This window comes from Chrysoperla carnea, chromosome 5 (assembly GCF_905475395.1).
Source record: "Chrysoperla carnea chromosome 5, inChrCarn1.1, whole genome shotgun sequence".
NCBI classification, from domain to species: Eukaryota; Metazoa; Arthropoda; class Insecta; order Neuroptera; family Chrysopidae; genus Chrysoperla; species Chrysoperla carnea.
In genome coordinates, this window is record NC_058341.1 from 44532140 (window position 1) to 44547044 (window position 14905).

General features: G+C 29.5%; 1 protein-coding gene across 1 annotated transcript in view; it reads right to left on the reverse strand.

The window, feature by feature from the left end:
- Positions 1–236: 236 nt before the first annotated feature.
- The window catches only part of LOC123301196, a 306076-nt gene continuing 291407 nt past the window's right edge, over positions 237–14905 (reverse strand). The window contains exons 4-5 of the mRNA XM_044883931.1: positions 6133–6220; positions 237–528 (exon numbers count right to left, since the gene is read on the reverse strand). Of these exons, the coding sequence (XP_044739866.1) occupies positions 363–528; positions 6133–6220 (254 nt within the window). The 3' untranslated portion in view covers positions 237–362. The remainder of the gene's footprint in view (positions 529–6132; positions 6221–14905) is intronic.

Sequence of the window (14905 nt, forward strand, 5' to 3'; positions counted from 1 at the left end):
GAATCCATATTAAACGTATACTTGTAGTCATCCATCTCTTATATGAAAGAGGTAGCTGTACTGTGGACTATAGACATTATATGAGTATATTTTTAACGAGACGATTGCAATTACTTCATCATAAAAGTATAAAAATTAAGTAAATAAATCATCTTTTTTCATTTTCTTTTATTGTACAATGACTTAAAAATTAGATTTCTACAACATACATTTTTTTTTGTAGTTTGGTGATCATTGGAGAGGAATTGTAAATAGGTATTATTATTTTGAATTTCTTATTAAGGAGGTTTGGAAGTTGATATATTAAGTATTCGTATGGGGTGTTGTATAGTTATTAATTATAATTTTTCATAATTGTTTGTTTATAGAAGTCGTTCCATTTCTTCAGATGCACCAGTTAATTCACTATTATCATCATCATCTTCCGATTCTGTACAACAATTTTCATTGCCTGACCAATGTTCAAACTCTTCTTTATGATGTTCAAGTGCCATTAATGATGGAAATAGACTATCACAGGCTGAACATCTGCAATTAAAGAGAATATTATTGTTTAGTTACTATTTATTTGATAAAATAAGATAAAAAAATTTGTTCAGGCGTATCTTTCCATCAAGAAATATTAGACAATAGCTGCTTAAATTTAATTAATTACAAATATCTTTGAGAATTTAAAAATAATAAAGTTAAAAAACTAAAACCTTGCGATTACATAATCACGTTCTTAAAAGTACGAAATCAAGAAAACATTTTCATCTGAAATTATTATGATAAGTAAAATCGTCATTACAGTAGACGAACCTCTAAGATTAAAAAGTTTTCTACATGACGGAAAAGAGGTCCCGCGACTATAATGACGATTTTACTCATCATAATAATTTCTGATCAAAATATTCCTTGATAAAGTATAACAATATATATATATATATATATATATATATATATATATATATATATATATATATATATATATATATATATATATATATACAAGGCGTTCTGTTATTTACTGCAGATCGTTGGCCTACAGAATAAGCTCATAAAGACGAAGAAAAGGTTATTTACCACTTTTGGATCTGAGGCCTACTTTGCGAGATAATTAACAAAATAAATTAATATAATATTAATAAAAAGTAAATAACTTCATCGAATCACAATTCAATAAAATTTTGAATAAAACCAGTAAAACACTACTTAAACAGAGGATGTGTTTTATCACAAAGGAAGGAGTCTCTTAAAAAATCTCATTATTACAAAAAACTCTCTCTCTCTATTTGGCTACTTATCGTTATTATAAAAACTAGCCCATTAAAACCTACACTACGTTTCTTTGTAAATTAAGTGTTGTACGCAGCCTATCGTGCGAATATCAATAATGGAACATCCTGTATATTATATCCAAGGACAGTTTTTTTGTGAGGATCAACTTTCAAACTTAAACTGTTATTCTATCTCTTACTTTTTAGAATCTAAATTGACTATTAAAGCAACCCGGAGAACTAGGCCCCATCTGATGTCAGAACATGATGTCCCCATCAAACTTTTGTTTAAGTTATTTTTTTTGGTTTACTACAAAATGAGCTATTAGCCATGATAAAATGGTCTACCCTGTGTGCTTCCTAAGTCTAATGACGATAAAAATACCATGTATAACAAACTGTTGCTTAAATTCTAAAACAATTTTAATAAAGTATGACGATACTGTAAACTATGGCAGATTTTTTTTTATGTAGCACGATACATTTCAAATTTTTTTTTGTATTTCCCTTGTTTGAATATGTAAATTGACGTTAAACCAGGTCATTGATTATAATGTCACAATAATAACATATTCTAACGATGCTTCTTGAACATTGTTGTGTTATATTATACAAAAAATTTTTTCTATATTTGTGAAAGTTACTCATGAATAAATAATATGTTACTGTTAGTCGCATCAACGAATGTTTTTACTCGGGAGTCCTCAATAACAGCTCCGATTTGAATGATTTTTTTTTTTTCAAAATAATTCTTTTGTATGTTATTTAAAATCAGAAATATTTTAGAGGGGGAGATGGCAATGTCGTGACTGATATATTGACGTTAGCCTAAATCGCATATGATTGAAGTTTAAAATTTCGAGAGGATGTTGATTTTATACTGTAGGTGTATTTAAGAAAGGATTTTTCGAAATTCATCCCCTAAAAGTGTGAAATAGGGGATGAAAGTTTGTATGAAAATATATACAAACCGTCATTTTTGAGTTTAATACTAAACCGATTTTAAAAATTCTTTCACCTATAGAATGCTACATTCTCTATTTCACCCTTTTAGGGAACGAATTTCGAAAAATCATTTCTTAGACACTCACAGTATAAAATCAAAATCCTTCCAAATTTCAAACTTCTATCGATTAAGGCTGCGCGTCGATATATCATTCGCGACATTGTCTATTCCCCCTCCAGATTATTTCCCACCACTGAAATGTTTCTGATTTTAAACAATATTCAAAAAGGATCATTTTGTCATCAAAATCGGAGCTGTTATTGGGGACTCCTTAAGAATGGCTATTTTATGTAATCCTTTATCCGACTATCTAGAAAAACATGTTTTTTGATTTAAACATGCCTTGAAAATATATTATTATTATTATTTTTTTAGTTTATTATTTTATTTTTATAAATAAACTATTGTAATCTAGTTAGGGCGAAAATAATATTTTGCTAACTCCTCCCCGCTCCTCTCCACAAAATTTGGGATTTTACCTTTCAAGAGAGAAAAATATATCAAAGTATAAATTATGACTATTCATACGAGAAAATCCGTGAAAAATATTTTTTTTAATACTTGGCACAATTTCTAGAACTTTTTCCCGAAAATAAAAAAGATACAGGAAGTTTTTCTTAACTTGACATTTGCAAAAAAAAAAAAAAAAAAAAAAATGTACGACAGAAATTTGAAAAAATTTTCAATGATTTGAATGAATGAATGACGTAAGCATCAGCCAACCAGTTCATTAAATATTGCATTAGACCTTTCGGCTGAATATCATTCAGGCTGCTAGTTGAACGGCGCCGTTTTGTAAAAAAGATGGGCTATTAATTGACCGGCTAATTAAGCTAGTTGACTGTGACATATACAAAAAATCGGGTACGTTAACCATTAAGCATTAGGCCACGTGAAGGAAAATACAATTATCTGGAACCATACCTATACCAAATATTTTTATGGAATTTGAAAAAACGATACGAAATAAAATTTGATGTACATTTGGTGGATGTAAATGAAAGAGATATATTTGGATATTGCCAAGTATAAATTTTGTACTCAAATTATTTTACACTTTTTAACTCATAAGTTATTGAGGCGAATTATCTTTAATTCCAGAACCAAAAAAAGAAGTGTTATAAGTTTGACCGCTTTGTGTGAGTGTGTGTGGGTCTGTCTTTCTGCCTGTGGCATCGTAGCGCCTAAACGAATTAACCGATTTTGATTTTTTTTGTTTCGTTTGAAAGGTAATTTAACGGAAAGTTTTTTTAGCTAAGTTTCAAGTCCTAGTTTAGGGTTCCATACCCGAAATAACTAAAAAATAGGCGTTTATCTTCAAAATCGGCTCAGCTTGGAAAGGGCTTTAAGCAAAAAGTAAAATTTACAAAATTTGGAAAACTTCCGAAAAATTTTTCGGATACGGAACCCTAAACACTCACTGGAAACATATCTAAGGACATTCTCTATTAAGTTATCTTTTTTCTTAGAGCCTTCGCCAAATTGAACCGATTTTGAGAGCATTATGGCCTATTTTTTAGTTGTTCCTGGTACTGGTACACTTGTTGTAAAACTACGTTTTATTAATTTTTAAATTTTATTTTAAACATAATAATAAACTTTTGTGCAAATATTTCCAGGGTGTATTTTTTTTTGCAATACAAGCTTATTTCTTACTTCATTATTATACAAATAAGCTTGCTGATGTCTATTATATATATTATTTTTATTTCTAAAAGCTTTTAACAAATGTAGTGATATAAAAAAATTCTTGTAGAAAAGTAAAAATATATTTTATACATTCAAAAGTTATTTCTTATTATGAATTTATTATTATTTGTAGATAAAATTAATACGGTGAATACACGTTTAGTATTGATTATTATTTGTAAAGAAAAACGTTTCAGTTGTAAATAAAAGAATGCTGAGTTAAAAAGAAAATTCGAATTATTTTCAATCATTAAGTTTTTAAACAGTAACTGAATGTGATATTGGTTTTAATTCCTATATTTGCCGAGATTATTTGAATTAAGGTTGTTGTCGAGATATTTGAGTAGCGTCAGAAAATTCTAAATTTTTGTGTACTTACTAAAGACATGATTATACAATTATCCTTAATTTGAATCTGATTGACCGTCTAGAATTAATTAAAAGTTCGATATTTAACATGTTTGGTATACACTCTTTATACTTTTGCATCAGCTATTCATTTATAAAAAACAAACTGTCAGATATTTTCCAAAAACTAACAGTCTATTAATTGATTTGTTTCGATTCTAAAAATTTTGACCGTCTAGTTATTTAAAAAAAAATGTTTTAAAGTTCAATAATTTATAAGCAAGTATACATAGTAGCGAGTTAGACAGAAAGAAGTAGTAGCGAGTCAGGCAGAAGAGTGATAGGATTGGTGTTGTATACGTACACATGAATATTGTATGTGTAACGTCTCCACGAGTACAGGCTTGCTTAAATATTATGTATCACTTAGCCACAAGCTCGTAAAGTTTTACAGCGCGCATATTCCATAATATATATATATATATACCAATATATTGTACCAGGACAACTACCTTAACAATTTTAATCAATGTTAATTTACACTGCTAAACAAAATAAATGAATCATTTGTTAAAATTTGTTTGTTAAACTGATTTCAATTTTTTCGTGTTTTGGTCATTAGTTAATGTTTAAATCTCTGAAGACCTCGATCTGCGTCTATCATTTCGGCTGCCGGATCCTTGCAGCGTGTATCAAGCGGAAGTGATGGCTATTCATGAAGTATGTGAATGTATAAGACTGAACACCCTTAGCTGCAGGGATAATACAATCTTCACCGAGCAGCCAAGCTCTTAAATCCTTCAGCTCAGTCTATCTAACGCCAAAGGTAACACAGGACTGCCGTACGTCCTTCAATGAGCTGGCGGAACAAATGAATGTAAATCTGGTATGGGTACCGGAACACAGGGACATTCCAGGAAATTGCGAAGCCGACGAACTTGCTAGAAATGGCACAATGCTGTCGGACACAAGCGTTAATAAATAGCCGAGTTCCATTTGCGAACTGCAAGTTGCTCCTCAAAGAGGATATCTTAAAAAGGGTCAATCTTAGATGGAGGGAGGAACGTACTTGTGGTACTACAAGACAGATATGGTCTGAGTACAATCGCAGGCGTTTTGAAGATCTTGTATCACTTCCAAGGGCCTCTGTTCGCAAAGTTGTTGCGGCTATTACAGGACACTGGTTGGGCGGCAGGCATGCTGAACGTCTGGGCCTGACAGTGTATCACGACTACTGCATGAGCTGACACAGTGATGGGGAGGAGGAGACAATGTCTCATCTGCTCTGCCACTGCCCAGTAATTGTCATGAGGAGATGGACTTACTTGAGCCAGCCTCTCTTTGACGACCTCTCCGACCTGGAGTCCATCGACGTCAAAGCTTTCCTGCTGTTCTTAAACAGCTCCAAATGGTTCATGGAGTAGTGGCCGGGGATGGGCCAACCCTTTTTCGGTATCACAAAAGACTCTATGGTCTAAGTGTGTCCCACCCCAGGACAGCTACTCTAACCTAACCTAACCTAATGTTTAAATAAACATTCATTTAATGATTTGTAAAAATTTCAATAAAACGAATTCTTCATAAAAAATTAGACCGTGGGACAGAAAGAGTGCTTTGTTCAATTATTAATATATGTATACTTGAAACTTCGTGAGTGGCTTCCACTTGGCGAGTCTATCAAACTTCTCTCTACGACTTTTTTCGAAAGTGTTGCGTTTTCAAATGAGTATGATAACGTCGTATCGGTTTGAAGAAACGCAATAGGGAATTTATCGGACACTATGACCACCTGATAACATTAATAATTATTAAAATTATAATATTACTTACCCAAAATGTCTTTTTTTCTGTTTATGGGCAGCTAATACTCGATGGCATGAAAATGATCTATCACAAACATTACAGGTCAATGATTCGTCTGAAAGAGAAGAAAAACAAATTTTTATTTATGTATTAATTATTAACTCCCCATATATTATAAATGTGAAAGTAAGGATATTTGTTTGATTGTTTTTTGTTTGTTACGCCTTCACGCTTAAACTATTGAATGGATTTCAATGAAACTTGACAATAATATAGCTCATACATTAGAATAAAAATATATTTATGGACATCTGTTCAACCAAGGTATATCAGACATACTTCTTGCATTTAAAAAAAAATTGAAAACTGATTATTCGATACATATACTTGTTTTTATCAATGCAAAACACTCGAAGAAGTGTACTTTTGATTATTGAATAATAAATAATCATCATTTTATTTAATTAATACAAAAAAAAAAAAGTGTATTTGACAGTTAGTTTTGCTTTTTATTTATTTCCATTTTTTTAACCAATAGATAACCTTAGTTGAAGAGATGTCCATAAATTGTATCTCCTTCCCCCTGTTTGTTTCATATTATTTTATTTATCTTTTAATGAACTTTGCCAGTTATTTAAGACTAAAATGCGTTCGAACCGCATGAAAAAGCTAGTCAAATCATATATCAATGACAATTTTAACTCGTTTGAGCAAAAATTTCGTTATAGAAACAATTTTGAATCGGTGTTTGTGTTAGTGTTACATGTTTGTTAGCCGCGCGTAGATTAATACGGCGAACGTAGGAGAAGGTAGAGGTGACCATCTTTTCTCCTTTACACCTAGCTGTCCATATATTTACTCGGTTAAGAATGTGATTCTGCCCAAATATTGTTGTATTTTAGGCAAAAATTTCCTGATTTTCACTCCTCTAGGACAAAAAATACTGATATGACACACTCTGGACCAAACTCTGAATACCTAAGTCCTTTTAAAAAAATTAACATAGTAATTACTATAAATTGTATTTCCGTAAAGTTTTGCATGCATTGAAAATTTTTTTATTTAAATATCAAAGAATAATACAAAGTAGGTAACCACTTTACATTTAATACTGTTATTGTAATGAAACTTTATAACATATATTTGACGTAAACTATAATCACTTTGTATGACGCCATGGTGTTATCAACTGAAAATGTGGGTGGAAACTTGAATCTCATATAGTGTGCTTGTTTCGTTCAAATATAGTAGCTATTTTATACTGCAAATAATCTAGTATTCGCTAAACAATTCATAAATAAAGAGCATATATGTAGCCCTTTCTTAACCATAAGGTTCTTGGACCAAAAACTGGTTAAGAGCCCATTGCCAACATTATATCGTCTTCGACATATTAAAACCTTTTTTATTTCGATGCAAATCAAAAGAAGTATAAGGAATTTTAAAAATTCGATCATGAAGATATTATCGTTAATGACTTTACATCAGAATTTACATCAGACTGGACTTAGTTTTTCAGGTTTCTTTAAAAGCCAATTTAGATCCTGAATGGTAAGAGATAGAATAACACTTTAAATTAGAAAGTTGATCCTCATAAAAAAAACTAATAATTTTTGTTAAACCATTTTTTCAAAAACGTAAGCTTTCGGAGGAAATGCGACTTTAAAATATGTCATTATTGCATTTAATCGAAAGAAAACACGCTAGCTACAGAAAAATGCTTTAGCCAAAAGTTGTAAATAGAGGAAAAAATACCAAAAGGGAAAATTCGCCAGTATTCATGACTTTGATCTTCAAATGATCTTGAAAATTTATTTGGCCTTGCAAATTATTAACACAGACTAATGCCCTTTATTGCCATTGATAACTTTTTCCAACAATTTTTTCTGAGAATGGCGTATTGTCTTTCGATTCTATGCAATAATGATATATTTTTAAGTCAAATTTCCTACGAAAGTTAACAATTTTCGAAAAAAATGTTAGTTTTTTTATGAGGATTAACTCTTATAATTTAAAGTGTTAGTCTCTTTCTTACCATTTAGGATCTAAATTGACTATTAAAGCAACCTGGAGAACTAGGCCCAACCTGATGTCAGTTCCTAATTTTCCCCATCAAACTCTGCAACTTTTGTAATTTTACTACAAAATATATTTATTTATCGTTATCTAAAATAAAATTCTATAAAAATTAAATTATGTGTTACCATGAATGGAAACTAGTTATATCAGATATAAATTGACCAATAATTTATCAAAAGTTTTGGTTTTGTAAACCATAAAGATTTAATGTTATTAAAAATAATTATACTAATTAAAAATTTTATTCTATATTTCATAATAATTTATTAGTTCTTCATTAAATTTCAATATTAGTATTATCTCAAATAAGAAATATGATGATTTTATCTCAAAGAAGGAATACGATAAGACTTTTTAATAGTATAGTATATACGGTTTCGAAAATGTGTCATCTCTTATGTGATTCAGTACAAATTTAAATAAGCCGTGGATAGTGTCTGATGCGAACTTCCACACGAATTACTTCCCAGCATAATAAAAAAAAAAAAAAAAAAACTAAACCGACGCGAAACGACTCGATCGAATTTTATGAAATTCTTTTCAGATCGTATTGCCGTTAATATGCTTTGATCGGCACCTCAACGAATTCGATATCATTTTTTGTTCGCGCAATATCGGTCAGGAAAAAATTAAAAAAAATTTCGCCCGATTCGAAACGACTCGACCGAAATGTATGAAATTCTTTTCGGATCATATTGCCTTTAATACGCATCGGTCGGCACCTCAATGAAGTCCATATCGCGCGATATCGAAACGTAAAGATATGTTCCAAATTTTGATTTCGAAAATCGGACCCATTACAATAACTACCAATAGTGGGTAAGTTAAGTTAATAATAACTAGCTGTATCCGTCACACTTCGCTGTGGCACATTATGATTGCATTGAGGAGATAAATGAAAAAGTATCTAGTAAATTTTATGAAATTTGATTAACCCACGATATAAAAACGTTCACAACTTTTAAAAGGCTGAACTGATTTTCATGTAATTTATAATTTTTTAATGTACCCATCTAGCCCTTATTTTATTTGGGACCAAACTTGAGTATATTTGAAAATATTCAGCCATTTATCCCCACTATCTTCGCTCAGGCCTAGGGTCCCCGGTTGCCTGGCTGATGTTTTGGAAAATTGTTTTTAACATTACTTTTAACATTGTAACAAAACATCAGCCACGTACCTGTTCGTTGCAATAAATTTTTTTTTCCACATGTTTGGCTCTTTACTCAGACTTAATCTTCCTGGCTGATGTTTTGATAAATTGTTTTTTACACCTCTTTTAACATTCTGACAAAATGTCAGCCACGTATCGGTTCGTTGCAAAACAAAAAACTTTATTTGCAGTTTTGGCTCTCCGCTCAGACCTACGGCTCCCGGTTGCTTGGCTGATGTTCCGGCATTTGTTAGAGTGAGCTTAAATTTTATTTTCCGCAACAGACACCTCACGTACCTGTTCGAGAGTAAAGCTTGCATGCCCCTCGTTCCTTGTTCTATATGGATTTTTGGCATAAAATAAAATATGGTATAAACAAAAATTGCATACATTGATACATTGATGAAGATAAAACGTTCAAGTTGTTTATTTTAATAAAACTACAAACAAAATTTGCATATTTATCTATTTATTCACTTCATATAGCAAATACAATGATTGTATAATTTATCGTAGTTCATAACTTACATACAGAATTCCTATTAAATTCGAAGTGTTTAAATGAAACTTTTACTATTAAAAGGTAGGTAGACAATTTATATTCTATGTAACTAAATATGTTGATTATATGCATTCGAAAATTATAGGTCCCACAGATAAATCTTATTCATGTAAATAAAATTGGTTAAATATTTGTGGTTTGTCTATTCGAAATGATTTTCACAGGAAAATTTATTTTACAAGGTTGTACAAAAGTAATTATTTTATCGAAAGGTACTACATATACATATAATTAATAAAAAGGTACAGTTTTATCATTATACAAGGTCGTACAAAAAGAAAGAAGCACTTTGTGTGTGAAACCTTTCGTTGAAAAAGATAGATAAATATATATCAAAAGGAGATCACCAAATGTATTTGACTGTTTATGTTTAACAAATAAGTTTCATGTAAAAGTAGTTTAATATTTTTCCATTTTTTTGAACAACCATGTATTTGAAAATGAAAGTTTATTGTAGTTAAAGTTATAGAAGCACTATCGTCATATTCGTAAAACTTAAATTTTCGAGTATTGTTCATAATAGCAAATCGAATTAAACTTTTTATATTTTTAAGATAAAATATGGGAACATATCTTTAATAGTTAAAACTAAAAATTTACACAATGAAGTAAACATAATTCAAAGTGTTAGCTCATTAGATTGATTATTTTTGTATCACCTGGTACTCAGTTTATAGTTCTGGAGCTATCATTCAAACAAATGTATCGAAGCCTAACATGCACTTTTATGTGGAAAATAGCAATAAAAAAAAAGCTTCTAATCGACTTTGAATACAAAAAATTTTTACTCATTTTTCGAGTTCTTGCACTCTTCTTTAGACGCCTTTTTTCATATTTGTTACATAACATATAAAAACAACATGAGCTTTTTTACAATGAGTCTTGTAAAAAAGCTCATGTTAAGCTGTACAAAATTTTTCCTTTAAAAGTTAGAATAACACTTTAAATTAGGAAGTTGTTTCTCATAAAAAAAGTAACAATTTTCTTCAAAATATTTTTTCGAAAAACGTTACCTTTCGGAGGAAATGCGACTTAAAAATATGTCATGATTGCATTTAATCGAAAGAAAATACGCTGAAAGTTTATCGATAATTGTAATTCAAAGTCATGGACACAGGCGAATGCCCTTTATTGCCCTTACCAACTTTAGGCTAAAGCACTTTTCCATAATTAGCGTGTTTTCTATCGATTAAATACAATAATGACAAAATTTTTAAGTCGCATTTCCACCGAAAGATTAGGATTTTCGAAAAAATGGTTTAGAGGAAAAATGTTAGTTGCTTTTATGACGATCAATATTCTAATTTGAAGTGTTATTCTATCTCTTACCGTTTAGGATCTAAAGTGGATATTCAAGAAATCCGAAAAACTAGATCCAATTTGATTCCAGAGCATGATGTTCCTCTGCAACTTTTGTTCAAGTTTTTTTTGATTGGTTAGCTCCAAAACGAGCTACTAGTCATTATAGGCTAAAATGGGCCACCCTGTATTAAGCGGATAAGTGAGATTAAGTAAGGTTCTCTAAATGAGTCAATGGTTTAAGTAAAAAATAAATCATGCATGGAATACATTTGAAATGAATCATTATCACGAGCGAACCGTAGGCAAAAGCTAATTATTCGATTTTAACGCTAAGATATTAGCGTCACGAGTAAAAAAATACCATACTTTAAACTCTCAGCTGATTTTTTCATAGAATAAAAAGACCTAGGATGCCTACTTCATTATACATTTTAATGTGCCATATTGGCTTCCTGAGTCTTTTGTAATTGGGATAATTTTCCTACTTTTTTATAAAAAAACTTTGTAGTTTATGTTGTTAAATAAATTTTTTACATATAATTTTTTCATACAAATTTAGGACCTCAAATTTTATAAATTGTTGTTTTTGATTTACATTTTGAACTTTTAATTTTTAAATTAAATGTTTACATATACAATTTTAGTTTTAATTTTATAGTTGTATGTCAAATTTTAATTTCCTGACCACAATTGGAAATTTATGAAAAATTAACTCTTGATTTATTTTTTTAACCGACATAATAACTTTAATTAAAATAAAAACAATTATTTTTATATTTTGTACAATTCTTTAACAAAATTGGTAAAAATAGTAAAATTAACCACTTTTATATGTGTGTATGGTATTTGTATATGGTTTACAAGATTTAAGACAACATTTCCGTTAAATATTATGTATCTATGGAGCTACATAACTATAGTTCTATTTTCTATCACGAGATAGAATCTTTCTTAGTATTAAAATCCATTCTTATATATCTTTACGACAATCATTCACAATCCAAACAGTATTATCATTTTCCAATGGTGATGTTGTTACTTCTTCATACTCATTTGCACTTAAATACAGATATGTTTGGAGATTTTTTAATCGAATATTATCATCCACAACTTCCACAATCCAATTTGCATATTTTGTTTTACATTTCTCACCAAATACCACATTTTCTTCATCGCATGTTAAATAGTCTTGATCTCCATAAACATGTTGTAATTGAATTGTACCATCGTAAACATGAATACCAACTTTCCAAACATAATTATCATCATTTTTATTCGATAAGAATGCCCAACGTTTATTTTTTTCCACAAAATATTTATCAAATACTAAAAATTTATTATATTTTCCATTTTCTATACAAAGTTGTTTTGCATTTAATAAATTATCCACTGATTTTGGTAAAGATTTGCGTAATTCTTGAATAGATCCATCAATTTTACAAGGTGTATTTTTTAAGATTTTGAAAATTTTAAATATTGTTTGTATATAATTGGGATGATGTCTTTGGCTCGTTGTTGCAAGCTTTTGTAGTGCAATTGACTTTAAGCCACATTTATCGTTCTCTATTACGTCTACGTAAACTTGTTCGTCATTAAGTTTCATTTGTTTCTTTTCAATTTCGTTTTTAAAACAATTAATATTATAACAAGATATAATAATATATAATTGTAAACACATTAAGATTATATTTTTAATCTTCACCATTTTGAATAAGAAGTGTATGGTCTTCTTCAGTGGTTAATTATAACTAACTTAACTTATAACTTGTAAATAATATAACTAATTTATTATTCATATATGATATCATTTATTGGATAAATTCAAGAGGATGGGTTAACGAGATAAGAAAGGAAGTACGTAGAGACAAAAAACCCACCAAAATGATTATGCAATATTTCACTTGCACAATCAATATTCTAAAACCAATTAAATTATTTCAGGCTGTGGTTGCCCAACGTCCTGTAATAACGGACTAACTAGATGACGAATTAGGTATACAATGTATATTTTGATAGATCAGTTATGAAAAGGCTGAAAAGAGAAAATTAAAAATACATATCTATCTGCAAAGTTTATAATTTTTTTTAAAACAAGTGAAAAAAAAACAATTGACTGAGTTAATTGTTGAAATATCATGTATAGACACTGTTGATGACGCAATCGATTGTTTTTTGACGTCACGTAAATAAAAAAAGATATCCACATTTAAATAGCCATACACATATTACCGATATTCCCATTTTAATACATACTATAAAAATGTATTCATTAACCCACCACATTTTTTAGTTTTCACAAGTAGGATATTAAAGTGTTATAGGACTTTCTTTAGCATTTACTTCTACTTAGACTGAAAGTAATAACAAGTTCAGTACACAATAGAGAATATTCATGTATTTTTTTATATTCTCATTTCATTGTTTACACCGTTATAACATAGTAAAAAATATAAATACTGTTTAAAAATGGTGTAATTAAGTGTAAAAAAATATTTAAAATAGAGAATAATTTTGAGATGTATAAACGCAGTCCTTTTGGCGCTCTCTGTTGATGACGTATTAAAATGTGAGCTGTCATTTGGTGACAGTTCAATGTACTGTTTACTATATGTCTAATGCCCACGTATGTAGTAATTATAATATATATCCATGGTAATACCATTAAAAATATTAAACTAATTAATACCATACAGTATGTCAACAAGTCTGACAAGCCACATACTATGACGTCACGCAAGTTTCAAAATTTCAATTGCCGCTTTAGAAATTTGAATTTCTCTAACTGAATTGGTACTTTTGGTAATTGGTAATTAAAAAGATATTAATTGCTAAAATAATAGTTTAGTTCAAATGTCCAGGAAATAAAGTTACGAAAAAAAAAAATTTGAACCAAATATAAATTTCATGAATATTCTGTATTACTGTTACAATGTTCAAAAATTTTATAAAAGAATTTTTCTAACTGTCCAAATTGGTAGTAGAACTGCACAAATTATATAATACTCCACACTAAAAAAAGATCTGTGGTCAAATCTGTCGGTCTTGCGTTTTATTAAAAAAAATTATCCAATGCCGTGGCTATAGTCTCCTTTTTCTAAAATACCATGAATAGAATGAGTTTAACATAAAAAGTCCTAATATTTAAGGGCTAAAGAAGTCGAGAAATCAAACTAATCACTAAAAGTATTTTGTAGATATATTAATATTTTATGGACAATAAGATGATGGATGGGGCTACAGCTTACTTATTGAACCAGTCTTGTAGTTCATTGCAATTTTTCACATTCCAAACAGTATTATCATCTTTCGATGATGATGTTGTAACAAAATTATTATATTCATTTGCACTTAAATATAGATTTGTTATGAGATTTTTTAATCGAATATTATCATCCACAACTTCCACAATCCAATTTGCATATTTTGTTTTACATTTCTCACCAATTATCACATTTTTTTCATTACACGTTAAATAGTCTTGATGTCCGTACACATGTTGTAATTGAATTGTACCATCCAAATAGTCAGTATAAACATTCCAAGCCCAGGATTCATCAAGTCCATCCACTACAAACACACCCGTATTATAATAGACTAAATGTTTCTTAAACTTTACATTTTCTATACAAAGATCTTGAACCTTTGGACCCAATAATTTTCCAACTGATTTTGGTAAAGAATTACGCATTTTTTGAATAGAATCC